Source organism: Nestor notabilis, unplaced genomic scaffold (assembly GCF_000696875.1).
Source record: "Nestor notabilis isolate BGI_N333 unplaced genomic scaffold, ASM69687v1 scaffold5078, whole genome shotgun sequence".
NCBI lineage: Eukaryota > Metazoa > Chordata > Aves > Psittaciformes > Psittacidae > Nestor > Nestor notabilis.
The window spans coordinates 14915-39210 of NW_009939472.1; the positions used below are offsets into that span (position 1 = coordinate 14915).

Below are 24296 nucleotides of genomic sequence, written 5' to 3' on the forward strand. Positions count from 1 at the left end.
ACTGGATGGTCCTTTACAAGCAGCTTTGACCCTATTTTACGCTGTTCTTCTTTGTGAGGAGTCTGATGGTATAACTCTGGTAAACAAATGGGTTTTCTAATACTGCCTCCAAACACAGCAAACAGGATGCCTAATGGTCAATGCCTCTACTGATGTGGGCAGCTGTTTGGTGACTGCAGATACTGTATCACACACGCTTCCATTCTCTCTGTACACTTACCCACACACAGAACTCCCCTTCACTGGCGCTCAGTTCTTCTGAAATCAGTCAGAATTTTATCACGGATTTACATGGGAACGGGATCAGGGCTCAGATAGTACAGTCTGTATGTATGGCTGACTTCAAAACAATCCAACAATGCAATTGAGGGTCTGCACCATCTGACACCCTCACTCCCAGCCACACAAACAGCAAACACTAGTCTGAAAAGTCTCTGCCGACTTACCACCGCCTACATGTTGTCACCCAGGTTGGGTACACCAAGCCCAGCAGCTGGTGTCTCAAGCACTGAACCTTTTCAGAAGCTCTCCAGCTGTCACATGAAGGTTCATCTGACCCCAGGCTGGCTATGTCTTGGACATCTACTCTAGTTTCACTATTAAAAAATGTAAGGGAGATTTTATTTTCAAAGACCTGTGAAATGCCCTCATAGATTTAATGAAAGCTGGGCCACTAACTACAGACTGCACCTTCGGAAAATACGCCCTTTCTTGAAACTTTTAGTTTCAACAGATTTCAAACTTTTGCAACTCTTAATTTCCTGGTAATATACTTCGTGACTTAGACTGTTAAATGAAAAACAGTTCTAGTACCAGATCTTTGCTAGCCCTAAAGCTATAGATGGTCCAGACGCTTTTTAATCTGCTCTTACGGAGGCTGTGAAAGCTTGCTTTTTTTCTCAATAAATGAAAACTTTCATGAACTGATCACTATTCCATCCAAGGGCATACTGCATATCAGCAAAAAGAAGTCATTTTACAGGGACACTTTTGCATATGGCTTGAAAGAAAGCCCAGCAAGAATTGACAATGATAGATGTTATCTCAGTGACATTCAGGAATATTGCAGTTTCACATTTATATCAGGGGAAAACAAGCAATGGACATATATAAATAATCATTAAAAATTAAATGCCTGACACAAGGCAGTTTTCAACCCTGTTTTGCTGCACATCTTCTGGAAATCTTTAATGGCTATCATTTGAGGTCTTCTCATTTGCTTTGCCCATGAACAAAAGCTTTGTAATGGAGGTTCGGGTGTATGTGTTATCAGTAAAAGGTTCTCTCAAGGGAAATTAAGTGAAAGGACATTTTTCTTGTCTTCATGTTTGACATTGAGGAGTAGTGATGAGATAAGGTAGGCACAGGAGTCTTTCAGAAAAACGCCCGATAGCAATGGCAGCATTTCATAAGGATGTGAACCGTTCATTATCTGCTGCAAAGACTCCATTAATATGGCCTGCTTTTAAATCCAGCGCTTCACAAGGAATCCCATTTTCTACTGTTATTGTCACTTCACATTTCTCTTCTAAATTTTCTCTCTCTGTTGACTCTTTATTCTTTCTAAAAACAAGAAAAAGAAAATAATCTTATTCTGTTGACCTGCAGCACTCCACCATGATTCCACAACCAGGAAACTGCACATATAGTCAGAAGTTCATCATAGGTTATGTTCTGAAAGGCATAATCTGGTGCACCTCTTTGCTGCCATAAGCATACCACGGAGCGTGGAGGCTTAAAGACTGGAAGCCCTGGTTTAGTAGTTTGAGGTCAGAATCAGGAATCAGAAAACCTAAAGTAAACATGGTGTAAGTATGTTACAAATATTACTTCACCTTCTCGTTCTGTAGAATGACTGGAGAGTGCAGAAGGAGAAGCTGGCACAAAACAAAAATGGAAAAAACCTCTACATCTGTTTTTGCTTTACATCAGGAAGGACTGCACCAAACATCTAGTCTGACCCTGTTAGGTATGTTAGAGATTTTAACCCATGATGTGGACAAATTAAAACATAATTTTAGAAGTAGATCAGCTTAAGAGTATAGCCTCCAAATGTGGACGCTTGAGTGCCCTCCCACTCCTTGAGGATCTGCAGAACTTAGGTACTCTTAATGCTGCAAATCTGCATTTGTCATTCAATCTTCATTAACAGCCACCTTCCCACCCAGTATTTATACTTTTGTTTTCTAGATCAAACAATTGCACAGCTTTCACTTTTCCAGGCTCCAGTTCTCACCGAAAGCATATTCAAATTATCCAAAAATACAACCACAAGAAGATGTAATACAGAAATATCAGTCAACATGTCATGATGTTTCTTTAGTTCCAGATTTATTCTGACCTTGAGATCTATGAGTTCATAGTTGAAAAACCTGCTATACTTTACAGCCTGTAGCATCAGCGGTTTCAGAGGATAAGAAACTCAAAGGTCAGCTCCACTGCTTCTTCCTATCGTGCAACATGTACTGTAACAATCTGACTCAGGACAATCATAACAACCTGAGCCAGTGTAACTGCTAATAACAGCGATATTAACGATAATAAAATTTTATTAGCCTTTGGGACATTCTTGACATTACAGACTTCCTAAAAATAAACATGGGCAGTAGTAGTGGAAACCTCTGACCTCTGACTGCTGTAACTGCTCTTACATTGCTAAAAGGAGTGTTCTTTAATACAAAAACTGTGGGGGCAGAACATAAAAGAAGATACTAACAAGCAGGTTTGAAAGAAATTCTCTTCATCAGGGATCGTAGTGGTAGGACAAGAGTTAATGGGTTCAAAATTAGACATGGAAAGTTCAGGTTGACCAGTTCAGTATAAGGAAGTTGTTCTTTACTGTGAAGGTGATGAGGCACTGGAACAGGTTGCCCAAAGAAGTTGTGAATGCTCCATCCCTGGCAGTGTTCAAGGCCAGGTTGGACAGAGCCTTGGGCGACATGGTCTAGTGTGAGGTGTCCCTGCCCATGGTAGGGGGGTTGGAACTAGATGATCTTAAGGTTCTTTCCAACCCTAACCATTCTATGATTCTATGAAATTACAGGAGGATGAGATGTGTAGAACTCATTGCCATAGAAATTCAGAGAAGCCAAAAATTTGTGAGTCCAAGGGAAGACTAACAAGTTAAGGAAAGGGAAAATATTGTGGGTTACCCAATACATGAAGACCCAGTACAGCTCAGGAAGGCCTCCAGCTGCAAATTAGACACTGGGAGAGTAACAGAGGGAAAAAACATGTGTGCTTACTCTGTTTTCACTCTTCCCAAGGCAAATGTTTATGGCCTCTGCTGCAGATGGTATTTTAGGGGGTAAGGATCGACTTCAATTTAGTCCAGCATAACCAGCAGAGGATGATTCTGCCCTGGGTATGTGCCAAATCTGTTATCAGAGAGGGAGATGTCCTATAGCTGCAATGATGGAAGAACAAACATAAGGCTGGGAGACAGTATGTCTGATCCAGCTCACTGTAAAGTCAAAGGCTACAACCACACAGAGCTCTTCAAGCTGTGGGCAGCTGTGGCTTGGAATTTTGTATGTTGGCAGTGATGCACCGTGAAGACCTAATTAAGAAAATCTTTCAGTTCAAGAAATGAGGCATGAGTGTAACTCATTACTGAAACTCCATTATAGGCCAATCATGCACTTCCCTGCCACTCTGAGTACAAATGGCCTGAAGCATGTGATTTTGGGTTTCCTTTAACAGAGGTATCTGACACTTTAAAGGCCCATAAATATGGAATTTCAGATTTTTCATTTTTAAAGAATTTTTACATTTTTACTTCTTACAAGGGCATGTTGTGACAGAGCAGGGGGTGACTTTAAATTGAAAAAAGGTAGATTTAGATTAGGTAGTAGGAAGAAGTTCTTCCCTCTGAGGGTGCTGAGACACTGGAACAGGTTGTCCAGAGAGGTTGTGGCTGCCCCATCCCTGGCCAGGTTGGATGGGGCTTTGAGCAACCTGGTCTAGTGGAAGGTGCCCCTGCCCATGGCAGGGGGTTGGAACTAGATGACCTCTAAGGTCCCTTCCAACCCAAACCATTCTATGGTTGATACAATTCTATGAATTATAAGAAGTCAACACTGCCCTTGGGTCCAGATTTCCAACATGGCTTACTAGGCAGCAAAGCTGCCATTATGTCAGCTCTGGACAGTAAAACTCATTACTGGGCATGCTAAAATCCTTGACAACCTGGTCACATACTTTGATGCCTGAAAAAGAGATGAGTACTTTCTAATTTCTCTTCTCTGATGTCTGGCTCTTCTTTCAAGCATCCAAATAGCCTAGACCATCCATTTCATTTTTCCAGTCTTTGCAACAGTAGACAGAAGAAGTATATGCTTGGTTTACCCTCTCTCTCACTCTCTTGCCCCTGCCTGCAGATGCCATTGATATAAAAGGAGGGTTGGAGTTCAGTCATGGCTGGATCTGCTCTGAGGAAAGTTACATGTAAAGGAAAGGCAGGGAAACAGGAGAAATGGAGCCTAACAAGTAAAAGGATAACAAAAGCATGAGACAGAAAGGATGACAAGTAACCACAGGCAGGCAGCAAGTCATATCAGTGGCAGTATGATGATATGAGCATGTAGTTTACACCATATTGAGGGGAACCACTCAAGCTCAGCTGAGTTATTTTGAAAACAGAGGGGGGAAAATGCTGTCTTTCAGCATGATATGAAGCACAAATGATTATTTTAGCTGGGGGGGGGGGAAATCATAGCTATTTAGCATAATTTATTTATATTATGCTTATTTGAAATGCTCAAGGACCCCCTTTAAGTTAAGCACTACATAGACACACACAGCCATTATACTAACACAGAGAGCACGTATGGGCTTCAGATAACAACATCATTCTCCAGTTTTACAGAAGAGGTTGCCTAGGTTCAGGGGTTGAAATAACTCAGCCCATACCACATGGAAGGTTGTGACAGGGCTTAAGCTATTCACACATCCCAAGTATCTGCTCAGACTCTTCCCCCAGCATCTCTCACCTATTGTTTGTTGAATTTTGTTTTTTAAAAACATGGGGCTTGCAAATCATACAATTCTTTTGAATGCAAAATATAACTAAAGCTATTCTGACTACGCTACTACAGGTTCTTTATGAGAAGCACTTATCCTTCATAATAAGTGGTGTTCCTCTGCAGTTAAAATAATGTTGTTCTTCAAGACGATAAGGAGGCAGAAAGGAGGCATCTCTATAACACACCACTCTTCATATCTTCATACAAGAATCCCTTGTTCTGATGTATTTGGGGATGCACCTCAGCACACAGTCAATAATTCTAACATTATCTAGTTGTCAGCAGAGATTTACCCTTTTTCAGTTTTTCTGCTGTTCCTATATAACTCTGCTGCTGAAGTCATAATTTTTTGTTAGCATAACCTCTGTGGCAGCAGAAAGCTTGGCAGAAGCTGAACTTCTACAGCAGAATCTCAACTGACCTGAGAATTTTCAATTCCTTATGCCCAATTCCAAGCTAACAGAAAGGGCAAAACCAAAATTCCACCTGCTCTCTGTTTTGCTCCAACATGCTCTCATTAGAAAAGCATGAATAGCCTTCTCTATTTCACCAGTGCCACCACAGGGCAGAAACTAAGAGAAAAAGAGCATCTCTCTCTCCTACCCTACTGCCACAGCAAATACTTAGGCTCATGGGGAGATCTGGTCATGAATCTGTGAAGGGCTGAGTACTTTGGACTCAGTAAGGTGAGACCATGCACTGTTCCATTGAGCAGGCCCTCTTCAGCCATACATTAATCATTATGTGTCCTCTACTGAGTCTTCTCAAACTGCAGCAGTGATTTTTCAGTCCTGTCAGCAGGCACACGGTCACTGTCAGCCTTCTCCCTCTTGGTAGCAATTTGGGTAGTCTGTGAGAGGAGTCTCACCTGTGGCACAGTAAACCTTGAGAACAATGACCACAAATGTCTCATAAAGCTATCATGTCTGGTTAAGTGGCCTCCAGGATCATATTCTTATACTCCCTATTTCCTCATTACAACCCAACATTATTATACTTCACAGTTACACTTCACATCTATGCTTGCTTTTCTCAGAAGACGACAGATGGGTTATCTTTACCTAGTGAGGGAGAGGGGGGCACAGCTATAATTTCTCTGAGGCTGATCTGAAAAGCAAAACCAGCCCAGATGGCTTATCTTGCAGTATTCAGTTAAAACAGAAGAAAAGCTAAGCCGCTTACTTCTTGCGTTGACGAATCCCTGCAACAACGAGGAAAACAATTCCAGCCAAAATGAGACAAAGAACAACACCAAATACAATAAGCCAGACAGGTGTGGAGGGTTCCACAGGAGGTGATAAGGTTGAGGCTATCTTCAGGAACTGCAGTGTTTTGTCGCTCAGTAGGAAGGCACTGTTGATTCTGTTCCGGTTCATCCTTCATAAAAACACAAAGAACATCACAGCTCTTTATAAAGGTATTTTATAAGTTAAACAGATAAAAGGAAGGGGGAAAAAAAATCATATATGTGCTGCAAGTCTGGCAGGGCTGAATTTGATCCAGTATGATATTGGCAAGATTACACAGACCTTCATTTTAACATAGACCTTGTCAGTAATCCACAGACACCCACATACTTAAACACTTGAGTTTTGTATGTGTTTATATGAAAAACTGGAAATACAGATGAGACCTGCAGTATTATTATTTATTTCTGGTTTGGACCATGAGCTGAAGACTTAGCAGGTTGTAATCTGTAACAGTGGCTCTGTTGTCTTGTTCATGAAGCATTCAAGATTAGCACAGGAGTGGATTTACTTATCAGTGCCCCTTGGTTCCTCGAACTGAACCACCTTGCATGTGAGGGGCCGGTACATCTGCTCTTGATGCTGTAGATTTTCTTAGGTCCATGAGGCACAAGATACAATTTGGTCCAGAAAAATCCACCCCTATAGCCTACATGTCCTTCCTTCTGCAGGATGCAGCTAGAGGGATTTATACTTTGCACATTTTTTCCATTACGAGAAACTGTAAGTCTGAGAAATATGCTTTTTGATATAAGCAGTACAATTGCTACCCTTTAACACACATCTCCACTCACAGTCACTATTTCTAAGCATTTGCAGGCATTTTTGGATCTGAATCTAAGCAACCTTAAGAAGCTTTACAAGTATCTTTCCTTAGCTTTTTCAGAATGCTAAAATTTTTTGAGAAAATTTATTATATATATTTGTCTTGAGAGATTCTTTTTGTTTGCAGTTGTATGATTTACAAGCAGCTTTCTTGTATACAGTTCCATTTAATTCCCATAAAGCAAGTATTTCCTAAGAACAAATATATGGGAAATACAGGTAAGATTTTGCAAATTTTTTTTCTTGGAAATTATAATGTTTGCCTTTCCCTTAAACAGGAAGTTCTTAGCCTTAATGAAAAGCTAGCATTCCTGGAGAAGACTGAAAGCCATGGCATGTTAAATGACTCCTTATACGGTAAGCCGTCTTTGATTTAGAAAAGATTTTAAACCCTACTGATATGAAAGAATCATTGTGAACAGCTGAAATAAGCATTGTTCACCCTCATCTAATGGCTGGAGCTACAGAATTATGTGCTGAAACACATGCAGGCAACTACAGGTGCATTTCATGTTTGTATGCCTTGTGTATATTTATGCGAGATCTTGATTCTCATAGAGAGCTCTGAAAAGGTTTACTTTCCTCTTTATTCTTACTCTGTAGAGAATATGATGCAATAAAATTCTGGTCCATGAGTAGTGTTCTTATGTGCTACTGTAGCATGAAGAATTAGAATAATGGTTTAATGTGGAAGCCTGCAATCAGAAGCAATTGAATAAAAATTATTGTAGTTCTATAGATCATTTTATTTCTTGTTTCTAAGTTATAAAACTTTCTATAAATAGCATATTCTTTATCAGATGACAGACAACAGTTAAAAAACAAACATACTATAAAAGCATCCAATTTCTGTGGCAAACAGGGCACATAAAAGATTTACATAAATCAGCTTATGCTACTGAACGTATCAAAGAATAACAGAAATGCAAAACCCTTGCATTCCAGCACTCTTACAGAGAGCTTCAGTGAATAAATAATCTGCTTCCTTCACTAATGCTATGAAGTTATTGTTTGGTGTCTCTGTAGGAAATAGTTTAATCTGCTCATGAGCTTAAGTTAATCTTTCCAAAGGAATGCATACTCATTCATCAGGAATTAGGCATTACACCTCCATAGAGATAACATGAATTTTCAAGACAAAGTACAGAACGCCTAAAAACAAAGAGGTCCATTTTCCACTCTGCGCTTCAGAAATATACGTGAGTTATGCTGCTGTCATCCCTATAAACCCCTTATGCAAGTTTGATGGACCACTGAAGTCAGATTACCCTTTTATTTTTTTCTTCTTCTTCGGCTCCACACTCCTGCTTTTATTGACTAAAGAATGTGATATTTAGCAGAAAGCAAACTGCTTTGTACCACATGGTACTTTGTACAAGCAATGATCAACAACGTTATCAACTGGCATTCTAGAAAGAGCTGATATGAAAAGAACGTGAGCATGACATTGTTTGAGCCAAGCTGTGACACAGCCAGCTCTGCTCTTGAAGAATTCACAGGAGCTTTTCTCACATGAAAGCTGACTTCTAAATTAAGTCAGACGAACTGTACTTGAGAAGCATCAAAAGGAAGTCTGTGGTCATTAGTCCAAGCATTGATGTGCATGTGGCACGCAGTGAAAGTTAAATGACCTCAAATACCGTGTTCAGTTTTAGGCCCCTCACTCCTAGAAAGACATTGAGGTGTGTCCTGGGTTCAGCTACAGCAGTCATTTTTTTCTCCTTCTTAGTAGCTGGTGCAGTGCTGTGTTTTTGACTTTCAGTCTGGGAACAATGCTGATAACACCAATGTTTTTAGTTGTTGCTCAGTAATGTTTACTCTGACCAAGGACTTTCTCAGTCTCATGCTTTGCCAGAGAGGAGGGGAAGCCAGGAGGAAGCAGAGGCAGGACACCTGACCCAAACTGGCCAAAGGGGTATTCCATACCACAGCACGTCATGCCCAGTATATAAACCGGGGGGAGTTACCCGGAAGGCCCAGATCGCTGCTCGGGTCGGGCTGGGTATCGGTCGGTGGGTGGTGAGCGGTTGTGTCCTTTTCCCTTGTTATTCCTCTTATCATTATTATTGGTAGCAGTAGTGGTTTGTATTATACCTTAGTTACTGGAGAGCTGTTATCTCAACCTGTGGGAGTTACATTCCTCCGATTCTCCTCCCCATCCCTCCGGGAGCGGGGGGAGGAAGGAAAAGGGGGGGAGTGAGCGAGCAGCTGCGTGGTTCCAAGTTGCCGGCTGGGCTTAAACCACGACAAGGTGCTAGAGCGGGTCCAAAGAAGGGCAATGAAGCTGGCGAAGGGTCCAGAGAGCAAGTCCTGTGAGGAGCAGCTGAGGCAACTGAGGTTGTTTAGTCTGGAGGAAAGGAGGCTCAGGGGAGACCTTACTGGTCTCTACAACTACCTGAAACTAGTATGGCAAGAGGTAGGTTCAGTCTCTTCTCAAAGTAACAAGCAATAGGGTGAGAGAAAACAGACTCAAGTTACACCAGAGGAGGTTTAGACTGGATATTAGGAAAAATATCTTCACCAAAAAAGTTGTCAAGCATTGGAACTGGCTGCCCAGGGAAGTGGTGGAGTCACCATTCCTGGAGGTATTGAAAAGACGTGTAGAAATGACATTTAGGGACTTGGTTTAGTGACGGAGTTGACAGTTAACACTGTGAAGTGTTAGCAGTTTATGGTTGGATTTGATGATCTCAAAGGTCTGTTCCAACCTAAACATTTATGTGATTCTATGATATAAATTATACCCAGAAAGTGTGCAATTCTGTCATCTGAGGGAGAAGGCTCTCTCACTGGGAAAGGTAGCAGCTGGATGAGAGCTGGGTATGTGCAGTACACAGGTCAGCAAATTACCTGGCTCTGGAAAGGTAAGGCTCTGGCAAGGGATTACATTTCTTCTGGGGTTCCAGCAACAAGAGAGACTCCTTCCAAGTTAAAATCCCAAGGCACATATGCTTTGCATTCTGTGGGACTGTTAAAAATCCTCTAATCTCACATGCATGAAAGAGTAGTGACCCCTTGGTGTTTTAACTACTTAGATTGATTCATCCTTAAAGAGGCAGAGTGCTCATTCACACAAGGTCCAGAGAGAAAGCATCCTCAGTCAGCAAGGAAGAAAAGGCTGCAGAAGCAGTGGCTGTACCTGATGGCTGCCTCTACCTCACTTCCAGGAACAGTTGTCACATTTTTGGAAGAATCTGTGACCACGAACCAAAAGGACACGCGATCCGTCACATTGCAGAGCAGCACATTGGAAATTCTGCAGATAGTTAAAGCAAAAATCATCAGTAAAGAAGCAGAGAAAGAATTACTAAAATATTAAAGATTTTCTTAAAATATTTCTTTCATCTAAAGGGGGAAAAATTCTTACTTTTAAAAAAGTTTACAGTTAATGCTCAAGGCAGAAGTATCACTCTCAGCATTTCCCATTTCCCAGCTTGAGTCTTAACATGAATTTCTGAATCTATTACAAACTTGCACAGTCTTGGATACATGTTTATTGTAATCAAACGGAAAAGTACATACTTGCATCTTAACCATCAGGGCTGCGACAAAGGCCATATAAAGGGGCAAATGCATTGGTTGAACTAAGAACTTTGGTTTTGACAGGTAATGCCACAGGAACCAGGCATGAGGGATTCCCCACATGATTTTCAAATGAGTGCAGTCCTTCTACAGGATACATTTGTTGGAGGGAACATCATGAAATTGATGTTATTCTTTTTGACATCTTTGTTCACAGAGTGGGGGCAATGGGCTAAGTTTATACATTCTACTGGCACTGGCCTATGACCTTTAGCTTATGTTATGACAAAGATTTATCTTATCTGTTCTAAAAGAAGATTGCTCAGCTTTATGTGAAGTTAATAGTGGAAGGGCACATGCACACAGCTTCTCAGGGCATACTATGTAAAAAGTGTGTAAAATGTCTTTTAAATGCCTTTTTTCAGATTCCTACAATTTTTTTTTCTACCACTAATAGTAGTAAAAGGTAGAAGTATCATTAGAAGAACTCCATGGAATGACATTCTGAGTATTTAAACTAAAGAAGTGAAGGCTAATATATTAGTATCATAATAGCGACTGAGAATAGATGGTACCCTTATGATTTTTTGTATGTTCTTAATTTATCCACACAACTAAGAAACGAAACAGCCAAATGTGTAATATACAGAAATCGCATAATGTGGCATTTATTACAGCATGGCAAGGAACATAGCATGTACCATAAAGGGACTGCCAAAATCTTTATGAAAGATAGCTAGAGAGATAAAAATGTGAAAACAAAATATTTAGTTCCATATCATTATACATTATATACATATATGATCATATACTTCCAGGTTGGATGGGGCTTTGAGCAATGTGTTCTAGTGGAAGGTGTCCTTGCCCATGGCAGGGGGTTAGAACTAGATGATCTTTAAGGTCACTTCCAATCCAAACCATTCTGTGATTCTACGATTTTATGATCATTAATAAATAACCCAAAGAATTTGGCTCAGGATTCAGGTTTACTGGCCATGTCCAAGCAGCAAGCAGATATTCTGAGAGTCTAGGACCAAGAAGTAGGATGATTTTTATTTACAAAGAGCAGCCCGGACTCATTTCCCCTTTGCACATGTTCTACCCGGTCACAAGCTGCCCTGTCTTGACCGACCCCACTTGCGATGGTCAGTCTTCAGATACTTCCTGCTGTTCTGGAGAAGGAAACTGCAGTAAGTGAAGAAGAATGCAGCTCCTCTTTTAATTCACTGCAGTGATGTTTGTAACGTCCATTACTACTACAATTGGTTTTAAGACTTGGCCTGTCCATCAGCAAAACGCAGGTTTTAAATGGGTGATCTTTCTGTGATCTTTCTCAGGGTGATGAATTCCCGGCTGCAAGCCACCTCCCCTGCCACAGAGTTCTGTTTTGTAGTGCCATCTGCCGGCTAATTACAATCATAATCAAATTACCTCCGCAGTGGCCTGAGAAACAGGAAGCATGAGGTAGGAAGGAATGAATATAAGGCAGCCAAGTGAATGTGTAGACTCTGTCCAGAAAAGAATGATTTTGCTTTTAAGGCACGACAGGCATTGGCTTGCTCACATAGTTCATTATGCATATTTTGCAGAAATATTTTACTTACCGATGAAAAGCTTTTTTGGTGGTATTTTGGGTATCATGGGTAGTGCAACCTTTCGTTTTACAGAGAAGGTATATATTCCATAGAGATACACAATAAAATGGACATCAATAATTTTGCAGTGCTGAAATAGCCACTTTTACCACTATGGAACAATGTCAATATTGCAAATATAGAGAACTTTTATAGAAAAAAGAGGAAAGTCATCCCCTGGAATTTGGAAAGATGTTCACATCAGTTTGCTGGCAACAGTCAGAAGATCAAAGCACATTTATTCCTCCCAAAACAAAAGCAAAGCACAGAATTGAGGGAGGGAGGGGGAAGAGTCTACTTTTGGCTGGTGGCTGACAAACTCTTGCTGACTTCACAGAATACCTAAAATTGTATCTGCAGAGGAAGTTTTCCATCAGGATAATTTATAACAGTAGGACCTAAAGCTTCATTTTACTGCAGTTCCTAAAGCTGGAATTTCTGTGGTAAAATGAAAACCTGGTCCAGGTAGAAAATCTGGGTTCATATTGCCCTACAGATGTTCTTGAAATGGGGTGAGTGAGGAAAGTGTGATCCCCAAAGAGATCCCCAATAAATTTGGTAGATAAAGACTGGCAGAACACCCTGACTTTCTTACTCTCGTTTAGAGATTCAGAGACACTTCAATCTGGGGTCTTCCCAGTGTCAAGGCTTTCAGCATGTGATAGAGCAGTTGATCATTAGGAGCAGCATCTCGTTCTCTAGAACAAACAGCGCTGAATCAATCAATTGGGCAGCAAGGCTTATACTAGAATACATGAATTTTGCCTCCTTTCTGCTCCCTGTTGTGTTTAAAATCCTTGCTCAATTACAACCATCCAAAACCTGGCTTCGCTGCCACCACTTTTCATCAGCAGAACCTGTATGCTGTAAATCCTTCCAGTCTCCAAAGAGAGTAATACTGCTCATGAGAAGTTCAATGGAGACTGAGTAAACACCAAAACAGACTGGTTCAACAAGCATCTATGTGGCAATCTCTTTGCAGCAGGTACACTTTTGGGTTTTTTTCCCCTGTGCTATTTCCAAGCAGGTTTGATTCACATCATGCGGAAGAATTACTACACTATGCTTTTACACTGTTTAGACTTGAGATACTGACATCTCCATGCACTATGCTAGTGAAATGTATTTGTAAACATATATGTGGACATCTTTTTATTTCCTTAGCAGGTGATAAGACTTTTGTCATGGGGATTATAGGAGACTGCTATCATCAAAATGGCAAGATCCTGGTTCTGCTTTATGGCACCATGGCAGAAGTCTGAAATTGCATTTCCTTTAATATATGCAAGTGAACACCAGTGAGTTGGGTGCAGGAAACCATGATGGTTCCTTGGCCTGAAACACCATCATTATTCCTTATGGAGCTATAAAGGATTGTTTAGGGTAAGAAAGAGCTGCCAAAGGCTCAAAGGGAGCTGGCTGCCTCCAGTGGTCATTAGCTTGTGTGAGAACCACAGTCCCCAAGTCCTGAGTACCCATCTCTAACTCTCCTGAAGGCATCAGACCCCTTCCAATCCAGTGATGTGCAGCTGCTCCTGCAAAGGAATGTTATTGTCTTTCTTTTTATGAACAGCAGCAATGGGATCACCTCGATGTAACAGCTTTAACTCTAGAAGCTTATTTTCTTATTCTAAATAGTCACAATATTTTTAGTATCAAAAAAGCCTGTCTTAGGAAGATAGATAATATTGATGGATTTTTTTCTGGTCACTTCCTGAGGAAAACTGCAGCTTTTTTTATATACAAATGAGGAAAAGATGTACCAAAAGTAGATTCTGTTACTTGAATGAAAGTAAATGTGATGACATTCTTTCTGTTTAAAGATTAACTAGTCTCAGGCCCAAAAGAGATGCATATTATTTCAAATGAGTCACAGATTAGGAAAAATGGGGTTACTAACACAGACTACAGACAATCATTTTTTAACACAGAGATCAAAGGTTGGCTCATGTAGTTCAGTAATGTATGTATTGAGAGGCCATATATAGAGCAGGAAATAAAGGGGTTTAAATTCTTCACTGAAAAAGAAATACTTATTTTATATGTATTAATAACTACTAATTTGATGGATTGTGTCTTTGTTTCACACAAACTTGAAAAGTTTGACAAGCCTTTCAAACATTAAACAGAGCTTCATCATTTATTAAATTTTAGTTTAGAAATTAACTTTAGAGAACTCAAGACATAACGTTCAATCCTGTCCAGTTTGCATTGGTTACACAACATCATCAGCTGTTGTTTCCAGCGGCACATTTAAATGCTTGTCATTACAGGCTGGCTTTTATTCAGCTTCAGAAGCCTAACAAAAGATGACTTTGAATCTCAAAAATGATGGGACAAACTGCAACAATGGTTATGCTGATCCACCAGACAGATTATTCTGGGGCCTGATCCAGCTTGCTCAAGTTAACGGCATTTGGTCTCATGTGGGAGTTAGTTGTGGCTGCAAGTTACTGCAGGACTGTGGGTGTGTTAAAAATTAATGTTAAAGGGGAGGTTTGTCACACCCTGGTTATGGCCCTGTGCAGAAATTACACCCTGGCAGAACCAGCATTTGCTTACATAAAATACTGGTGAATTTTTCATAAGTCTTTATTTTGACAAAAGTCTTTAATTAACCAGATGTAAAATTTGGGTAAATTTAGATGCTATCAGAATGCAGCCACAAGCAATTTGTTTGTTCTTTTATGACAGAATAATTGATTATTGATCTTTTAAAGGTTCCAAAGAAAATGTGTTGGCATTAATCTGTAAAAGCTCCTGTAGCGCAATGTAATTTATCTGACACCAGCTCCTGCTTCTGCCTCCCTCACACTGCAAGTCACTGCCACTCGTGAGAGTGTGCACGGCATGCTGCTGTACCCTCTGGGATGCTGAGTGGTCCCACATCTCCATTCCCACTGAGGAGGGGATGGAGATGGACTGCATTCCTTCCTCTATACCCAGTTCCTTCCAGCTGCCAGCCACAAAGGTGGGTAAAGGAGTACATTATTTCCAGGCCTTCTAAGAGAACGGAGGCTTTCATAACTTTCCTGAGGCAGGTTATTTGGAGTGCACTGAGAGGTCCACCTATCCCTCCATCACTGAACTCTGAGGACTCAGAGGTCCTTTGGGACTTGGGAGAAATCTACAGATAAGAAACTCCTCAGCCTGTTGCCTAGTAAGTTGGACCAGATCTCAGAGCGGCGCAGCTGTCTGTCGGTTGTCATGCTGTCTACACATGACCCCAGAGGTATCTAGAAGTCGTAGAAGAGTTACCAGTTATACCTCGAAGGTACACCACAACAAGTTATACCCCATAAAGAAGTCCTATACCATCTTAAAAAGAGATAAAGATGACCATACCTAGCTGTTTCCAAGTATTATACTGACTTCACCTCTGACAAACATAGCAGCAGGAAATTATTGACATGTGCAACCCCACCTCCGAACTGCAGTGACACTGACATTATCATATTTGTCCATAGGAAAAATTGTCTTGGTAGGAGACTGCATTAAGTGAGCGTAAATTTTGTGATTTCCCTGAGTGGATAGAGATAACTACTATTAAAACTTTAACTGCTTTCATACTGGTTTGATTTTTTAGCTCTTCCTGTACCAAGCTTTCTAATATCAGTTTAACGTGCAGAGAGACGTGGTGCCTGAAGAGGAAAAAGATCACTGGCTTCTGACCTGGGTTTTTTGCTATATGAAAGAACCATGACTTTGAAGAAAGGGAATAATTTATAAAAAGGATGTGAGACTAAAATAAGTATACAAAAGCAAATCTTTATGGATCAGATACTCTGAAACCTCTGCTAATTTGAAAACCTGAGAAAAAGCCCTGCATAATCACCTTTAATTAGCTCGTATCTTGAACTCATTTTTTGAAGTGTCATTTTAATTGGGTGCAGTAGCATACTTGGCTGTTTTTGTTAAGCTCGGTGTAATGGCTCTCTTGCTCAAAGGAGACAACTTCTGAGGAATAAAAATGAAACAGCAAGGAACCAAACATTCCTGTTGCATAGAGGGGGAAATCACCTTCTATTTAAGAGAAAGTGCAGTAGCCACAATAATCATCATGTGACTAAAGTTAACTAATACCTTTGCAAATGTGGAATATGCTTCATCTGATACAATGACAGCCTGAAGCAGGGCTTATTAAAATAAATTGAGAACCTTATTCTTATTAGTCTGCCAGAACTATAAATCTTTCCTTTAAGATTGAAAAACTATGAAAAAATAATAGACCTATAGAAATTCACTTACAAGGTTTATCATTTAAGAGACATACTGCAAATACAGCTTGCTAAATAGTCTGCCTTATCTAGTATCTAATTTCGTAAATTGCAAGGATCAGAAGCCTGAGAAGAATATTCAATACCTCAGGGTGGATTTAATCCCAAAACCAATTAGAGGCTGATTTATGTCTGAACTGCAATATCTGAAACTTCTTGATGCTGCGTAACTCAACTGCTGCAATATTAGGATAGATACACCCAGCAGAACTTAGCAGTAGCATAGCCATCCACCTTCCAGTTCCCCAAGTCAGCTCATCTTCAGCATACCACTGGAGCTGTCCTCTAAGAAGATGTGCACCAAAGCTGCTTATTCAAGGATCTGTACTGCATTTCTTAACCTTGCCAATGTGTCCTTTCATCTCCTCCCAGTATGGTGTCCAGAAGGTATCATGTCTTACTGCCAGATTCTGCTAAAGTGAATTGGCACAGTCCCACTGAGATCCAGAGCTGTGTCACCTCACAACAACAGGGATACTGGTCCAAAGATTGAACATTGCTTAAGACAGAGAGAGTGTGATGTTTAACACTGTCCTGGTTTCAGCTAGGATAGAGTTAAGTTTCTTCTTAGGAGCTGGTGCAGTGCTGTGTTTTGGATTTAGTCTGAGAACAAGGCTGATAACACCGATGTTTTAGTTGTTGCTAAGTAGTGCTTACTCTGATCAAGGGCTTTTCAGTCTCATGCTCTGCCAGTGAGGAGGGGCACAAAAAGCTGGGGGGGAGCAGAGACAGGACACCTGACCCAAACTAGCCAAAGGGGTATTCCATACCACAGCATGTCATGCCCAGTATAGAAACTGGGGGGGAGTTACCGGAAGGGACTGATTGCTGCTCAGGTCGGGCTGGGTATCAGTTGGTGGGTGGTGAGCAATTGTATTGTGCATCACTTGCGCTTATTGGGGTTTTGGTTGGGTTTTTTGTGGTTTTGTTTGTTTGTTTGTTTGGAGGTTTTTTTGCTTTGTTTTATTTTTGTTTTGTGGTTTGGGGTTTTTTTTTCTTCCCTTCTAGTTTTATATGTCTCTCCTTGTTATTTTCCTTTCATTGTTATTATTATTAGTAGCAGCATATTGTACTTTGTTTTAATTATTAAACTGTTTTTATCTCAACCCACAGGTTTACTTTATTTTTTCAATTCTCCTTCTGATCCCACTGTGGGGGATGAGTGAGCAGCTACATGCTATTTGGTTGCCAGCTGGGGTTAAACCATGACAAATATGTATCTGTGGGTCAAATAAATATGCTGGAATAGTCTGTTTTTAGGAACTTTATATAATGATTTCTACAGTTCTGTACAGCAAAGAATGCACCACTACATACAAAATTGTTAATATGTATAAGGCAAATCAGACTAGGTGCTTACTGAGTCATGCTCTTGCTGGAATATCTTCTCATTGCAAAAGCCATCATTGCTTTGAAGAGGTACTCTTCATTAGCATCCCATGCATACTGTAAAGGAAGATGGAAGATAATCAGTTTTCAGCACCAGTGCTGGCAATACAGAAAGGGAAAAGGGTCACCAAAATTGAAATGCTATATTGATCAAGAAAATGAATAGATTCTCTGGTTGTGCTATGAAAATAAATTCCTGCCCACTATTTAGCATTCACTAAGGACTTTAAATAATGGCTGTTATAAAGTGCAATATAAAGTGCAAAGAATGTTTCCAAAAGCTGAATGCATTGAATGTTTCCAAAAGCTGGAGATGTGAAGTTTCTTGTACCAAAGATCAGGCATATTACTAGAATTCTCCCCTACACACCTGCACGGACAGCCTTGCCTCTTTTGCTTGATAAACCCTATTAAAGTAAAAGGCTTAATCCACTCTCAAAGACCATTTCAGTCTGCCCTTCCCCCCAAAAACAAGATAATGCTGAAGGCAGTCTCTGGGAGTTAGATGTCAGGACATCAAGAAATAAAATGAGATTATGGCCTTATTGCTGCATGCCATCCTTGCACCAAGAAGACAGACTAAATTATAGTACAAATTACTGTCTGCATCACACATGAGACAAAAGACAGAAAATAGCATCCTTACTAATTCAATCACAAGTAAAGTGCAGGCTCCAAAAGCTGTTCTCTGTTTTCTTGATGAAAAATCATGCTTCCACAATTTCAGTTTTCTGAGATAGCTCCACTGGGTTCCCCTGGGCTTTCATTCACATATGCAATTCTAATGACCTGTAAGAACTGCACCTTACGTTTTTATACCAAGAGCCATGACTGAGGCATACTGATTGAATATCCCCTTTTGAATTACAAAGATTAGCAGTTTCTTGGAATGATATTAATGGAGGTTAGAGACAGCTTTCCTCAGTCAATCAGAACACAAATCTAATCTTTAACTTTCAGCATTTAAAAAATCTGCATTGTAATCATCCAAACTAGAAAACCAAGAGGGTAGATATTTAAGTCTGTTGACAACTTGGACCTACCTTTTCATGGGCCTTTATAGCACATTGAAAAAAACAGCAATTTACATCAAAAAAGCAGTAAAGAGCATGGAAAATGACAAATCTTATCTATTTTTCTTTTAATTCTGATTTTGGATGCATGGACCTGCAACCTCTTTGCAAAAAGAAGGAATCCAACTTCCAGGCATCAGCTCTCATTTTGCTCTGATATCCTGTGGACTATGAACCTAAGCCAGGAAGGAGGCAATCATTTAAAGGGCAGAATGTCATACTGATCATATTTATCATCCCTACACAAATGATAAGTTGTCAAATGGGCTCTCTGAGATGTGGTAGGACAGGGAGAATAAAGCTGAGCAACACACAATTTGAGTAGCATTAAAATCCAGCTGCAGTAGTGAGAATCTGGGTTCCGATCGCTACTCTTGCACTGTGAATGAAGGGAGGTGTAAGCATACTGTAATAATGCCAGTCTAGGAAACTGAGAAAAAGAAAAAAAAAAGAAAGAACCTTTGAAAAGAAAGTATAAAAGCCTGCATTTTGATCCCACTGCACTGATGAAAACGTGTCAGTAACGACAGCAACTACTACTGAAAGAAAAAGAGATAATGTAGTCGAGGAATTAATACAGATGAGAGCCATAATACTACTCATCCTAATTTTAAAGACATTTGTATTTAAACCACGGAGCACAATTTGCAGCACTAAAAGGGAAGATCTTCTTTTTTGTGTATGTGGTATTACTGACTGAATCCCTACATGCCATCTGCAGTCTTTGAGAACAGGTCCAAATGGACATTTAAAACTAATCTATTATCCAATGGATTAAACCAGCTGTAGAGATAATTGAATCAGTTGTTTTGAAAATGGGTAATGATGATACACACTCCATTTCATGGACACAAATGCAATGCAGTACTACTGAGTATATGTAGTTGGTATGTTTACATTCAGTGCAGTACATCTATATATGTACAATTTGTCACTATGAAGTATTCAGCTTTCATAAATAATGCAGTAGGCTACAGCTTCTTTAAGTCATAGTAACAAAGGGTATCTCAAAACAGGGAAAATAATTTGTAGTGAGGAACTCCAGTCCCAGTTAAAACAGTAAGCACTTTAAAAAAAGACAGAATAAAAAGAAAGCTGCAAGAAATGAGGAAGGAGTCCAGCAGAGAAAGCTCAGCAGAAATTGGGAGCCTGCTTGAGATGCTGGAGAAGATGCTGCACACAACTTTTTCTAGGCAGAAGGACATGAAGTCCCAAGAAAACAGTGATCAGACAGAAGTTAAGAGGAGATGGAGGTGGCTGTGGGCTCCATTTGAGCAAGAACCTCTGGACATGACTGCATGCAGGAATATGCAGGGGGAGGGAATGTAATGAGGAGGAAAAGTATGGCCAAAATACCTTAAAGCTAATAAACTGTATGAACTCAGGACAAGTGGGCATAGATTGCCAGAAGTCAATTTCTAATCATCGGCTTTCTCCAGTCAGAGAGGGGTAGGTGCAAACAAACTTGAATCATTCTACTATGAGGCTTTATCAGTTTCACCTTTATCCTCCAATTGGAAAAGCCAGGACTGCAGCTGATAACTGAGGATGTTGCTTCTGCTCTCATGTTCCTATGAAGTACAGTTACTAATGAACATTTTGTGCTGCTACAGAGGAAACATTAAATACCATTTGCAACCACACACTATGAACATAACTCAGTTATCAATGAAACCTTACATGATGGTATCAGAAACATTATTGTTTACCATCTTCTCTGCTCTACAAAGGAACATACACAAAGACCATGGCTCAGTTGCACTTGCCATCATTTATATGTTACAGAGAAGCAGAATTAGACACAGCTGACTGTAAAAGCTACAGCCTAAGTGCCTGTAGCAAAAGAGGAGGTTGATGGTAGAATGGGTAAAAGATGATGTGTGTAAGTTGTTGATGAGGTGAAATGGTATAGTAATGTTCTAAGGAAGACAACATTAAATGTTAAAGTGGCAGAACAAGATAGATTATAATATTACAAGATCACTATGAGCAACCTGATCTGATTTCAGTGTCGATCTTGCTTTGAGCAGCAGGAGACTAGGAACCTTCCAAGGTCCCTTCCCTCCTGAACAGTTCTGCATTTTAATTAAACAGCCATTCAGGCTGCAGTGTGGTTACAGACACATAAGCATACTTCTGGGTCCCAACCTGGTGGCAAGACACCAGGTGCACATCAGACTTTCTTCCGTTCATCCTCTATCCTGGAAATAGCTTGAATACATGAGCCAGAAGGGAGGTGCACCTTCTACTTTACCTGGCTGCAGCTGCTGAGGTACCAGCTTTTTGACTCTGACATTTAAACTGAGTGGTGACACAGACTTACATGGAATTCTCAGGGCACATAATTTCTGTTCACTCCCTAGCTGTCTTTGGCCCTTTTGAATTAACTCTCTAGCACTCTGCTAACTCCATGCATAGGAAGCAACTAGTGACTAGCACCTATTCCAGAAGCCACTCATGAGACCAGCATCAGAGAGACTCATAAATAACTTTCCTTCCATTTAGGCTTACAGACACCATGTCTCCTCCCACCAGTTAGCAAACAATGTCAAGTACACCCGTTATCGGCAAACAAAATGGTAACAGCTAAATACTTATAATCTTTTAGATGCTGTTTCCAGCTCCGTTGTGATTAGAACCATATAAATCCATGAAATTACACTCCCTTCCTCAAAGTACAAGAGTACCTTGCAAACTGATTAAAAAATGGTGTCCCGTCTTTATCGGCCTCACACAAAATGGCATGCACTAAACCACGTGGAAAACTACACTAACCAATTTTCTATGCCCCTGAATGTACATTGGAGTTATCCTGCCAGTCCTACAGCAAAATGCCCATGGTATAAGTGTTTTGTGCTGTAATCCAGCTTGAAGTGACTTGGAAATGAATGAAACAAAATTCAGCAGCAGAGCATCATACCAAGATTTTCTAAGCAGGCTGTGTCCAACTGTGATACAATGACATTATTATACTTTTCTTTGCTAAAATAAATAAATAAAATGGAAAAGTGTCCGAAATTATTCAATCAAAATAAATTTCAGTTTGATAGTAGTTTCAGTTTTCAATTTCAGACATTTGCAGAGAAGATTGCGATGGCTATGGAAAGAAGCAACTACTACCTGTGCACTTAGTAAATTGTCCATTATTTGTGAATATTTCTGTATGGCATCATACCACTTTCAGCGTGTTGTTGTTCTAAAATGCTGTTCTAAATTGTCCCATTCTTAGGACATATATGAAATAAACTACTACCTATCTTAAATAAGTAAGTAGAATCCTCAGTTACTGTTTTTTTCTTGTGATACAAAATGCCTTTAAGATTTATTATTTTCTTGTGATACAAAATGCCTTTAAGATTTATTATTTATATCAAAGCCTTTTTAGATGAAAAATAAAATCAAAAAAAAAAACCAACCACAAATGATCAAATAAACCCCTTATTTTACTACAGTTGGAGAAGGAAAAAGCACTAAGAAAGAACATTACTGGGAACTGCAATTTTCATTTCTTGCTACTATTTTGAACCAAGATTAAATCAAAACATTACAGTTAACAGCAAGAGGAGCTTCAATAATAGAAGTCACAGAACACTATATTTAATAAATTTTTGAACTAATCAGGCTCACACTACTGTTTAATTAAAGTCTCTCACCCAAGTGAATTGATTTCAGTATGAATTTCCACAAATACTTTAGCATGTATCTGGAATATTTCTTCCCAATTTGTCTGGTTTATGAAGTTACCAGCAGAATAAGGTCCCCGCTATTGTTAGTTTAAATTATTGGATGTTTCAAGGTAATTTTAGAACAGCTTCTACAGTCATAGGGAGACTTACATGTCTCCAATGCCTTATAATATGTAACCTACTGCTTTTTGTTTCCCAGGGCTCCTAACATAATCAGACACCAGACTTCCAGTCAGACAACTGCCCAAGACATTTCATATCTAATTTTATGCTGTATCACACTGCAGATTTGCTCTAAGCATTCTAAACTGCAAACAAAGTCCTGAGCTCTGCCATATTTCATAGCACTTTAGACCAGCAAGGACCACTCAGTCATCCAATGTGCCAGTCTCTTATGTATCACAGACCCTTATTGCTCACAACAGTACTTCATTAAGCTCAAGGACTTGATTTAAGCCAAAGCATTCCGGTCCTCATGAGCCTCATGAGAAGAAAGGCCACTATCTAATGAAGCCCTACATTGGTAGGGAATTGACGAGATATGCTTGAATGATCTCTACAGAGCAGTCTGAGAGTCTGACATAAGTCCCATTTCATAAAGACCTAACAATTTTCTCCTGCTTCTCTTCCCAGACATACTTGACTTTACAATTAGCACTGAAGCAGAATTGCTTTTCCCAAATACAGACTTAGATTTATGCAGCACCTCTCATGCACAAAGTGTAACATCTCTACTGTTTTTCCAGGGGAAAAGAAAAATCTTTGACAGAATATTATCCTTATGAAAAGATGAGCTTTATACTTCTCTTAAAGGATCCCATTTTAAGGAGCGAGCTAATCAAATGTCAAGAAATGGATGCCTGGATCATGACTTAAGCACATTTATTACAATTAATGCTTCAGAAAATTGATTGTGCTGCTTTCAGAAATTTTACAGTACATATTACTTCTTATATATTCAGTTAGGAAGAATATGTGAAGATATTTTACTTACTGCATTGTCTCCCAAAGCTGTTTTGATACTAAGCCGTACTTTGAAAGCATTCTGTGCATCTGACACAAAGAGAGAAAAAAGGAAACATATATTGGACGTCAGCGAAAATAGGATTTAAGTATATTTAATTCTCCTAAAAGAAGGGAATGCTCAGCACTTCAATCTCCAAACCGGAGACAATCAGTTACAATAAAAATGTGAGAAGCTGACAGCTTTATAGGCATAAACTCATAGCTACCTTTACCTGGGGAAGGGTGGGAATCAGCTCCAAAACTTACCTGGCTTGCAGAGCTCAGCATGAGCAATAGCAACTACAGAGAAAGCAAGCAGCAAAACCCGTAACATCCTGTTAGCTGGAAAAGCTGAGGAAAAAGAAGTGAGTCTCCACTGTAAAGCACTCTTAAACTTTCTGTGACCCAGGATTAAAGCATCAGGAGCACAAGTGAGCAACCAAAGGTTTAATAATTAACCCTCATTATTTTAGCTAAAACAGGCACTAGAAACAAGTGTCTTCTGTTAGTTATTTACTACCTTTTTCTGTAGTAAAAAAACCAAACAAAAAAACGTAACAACTTCCTAATTTTCCTTCTTCCTTTTCAGCATAATACAAAACTTCACACAGTGC

The 24296-nt window shown here is 39.8% G+C and overlaps 1 protein-coding gene across 1 annotated transcript; it reads right to left on the minus strand.

Moving 5' to 3' along the window:
• Nucleotides 1–1117: 1117 nt before the first annotated feature.
• Nucleotides 1118–24038, minus strand: TMEM27 (transmembrane protein 27). Its single transcript, XM_010019863.1, has 6 exons — nucleotides 23950–24038; nucleotides 23672–23730; nucleotides 17890–17975; nucleotides 10236–10352; nucleotides 6207–6401; nucleotides 1118–1563 (listed from the first exon to the last, which is right to left on the minus strand). The coding sequence occupies exons 1-6, from the start codon at nucleotides 24014–24016 to the stop codon at nucleotides 1407–1409; spliced, it is 681 nt and encodes a 226-aa protein (XP_010018165.1). The 5' UTR covers nucleotides 24017–24038; the 3' UTR covers nucleotides 1118–1406.
• Between the last annotated feature and the right edge of the window lie 258 nt (nucleotides 24039–24296).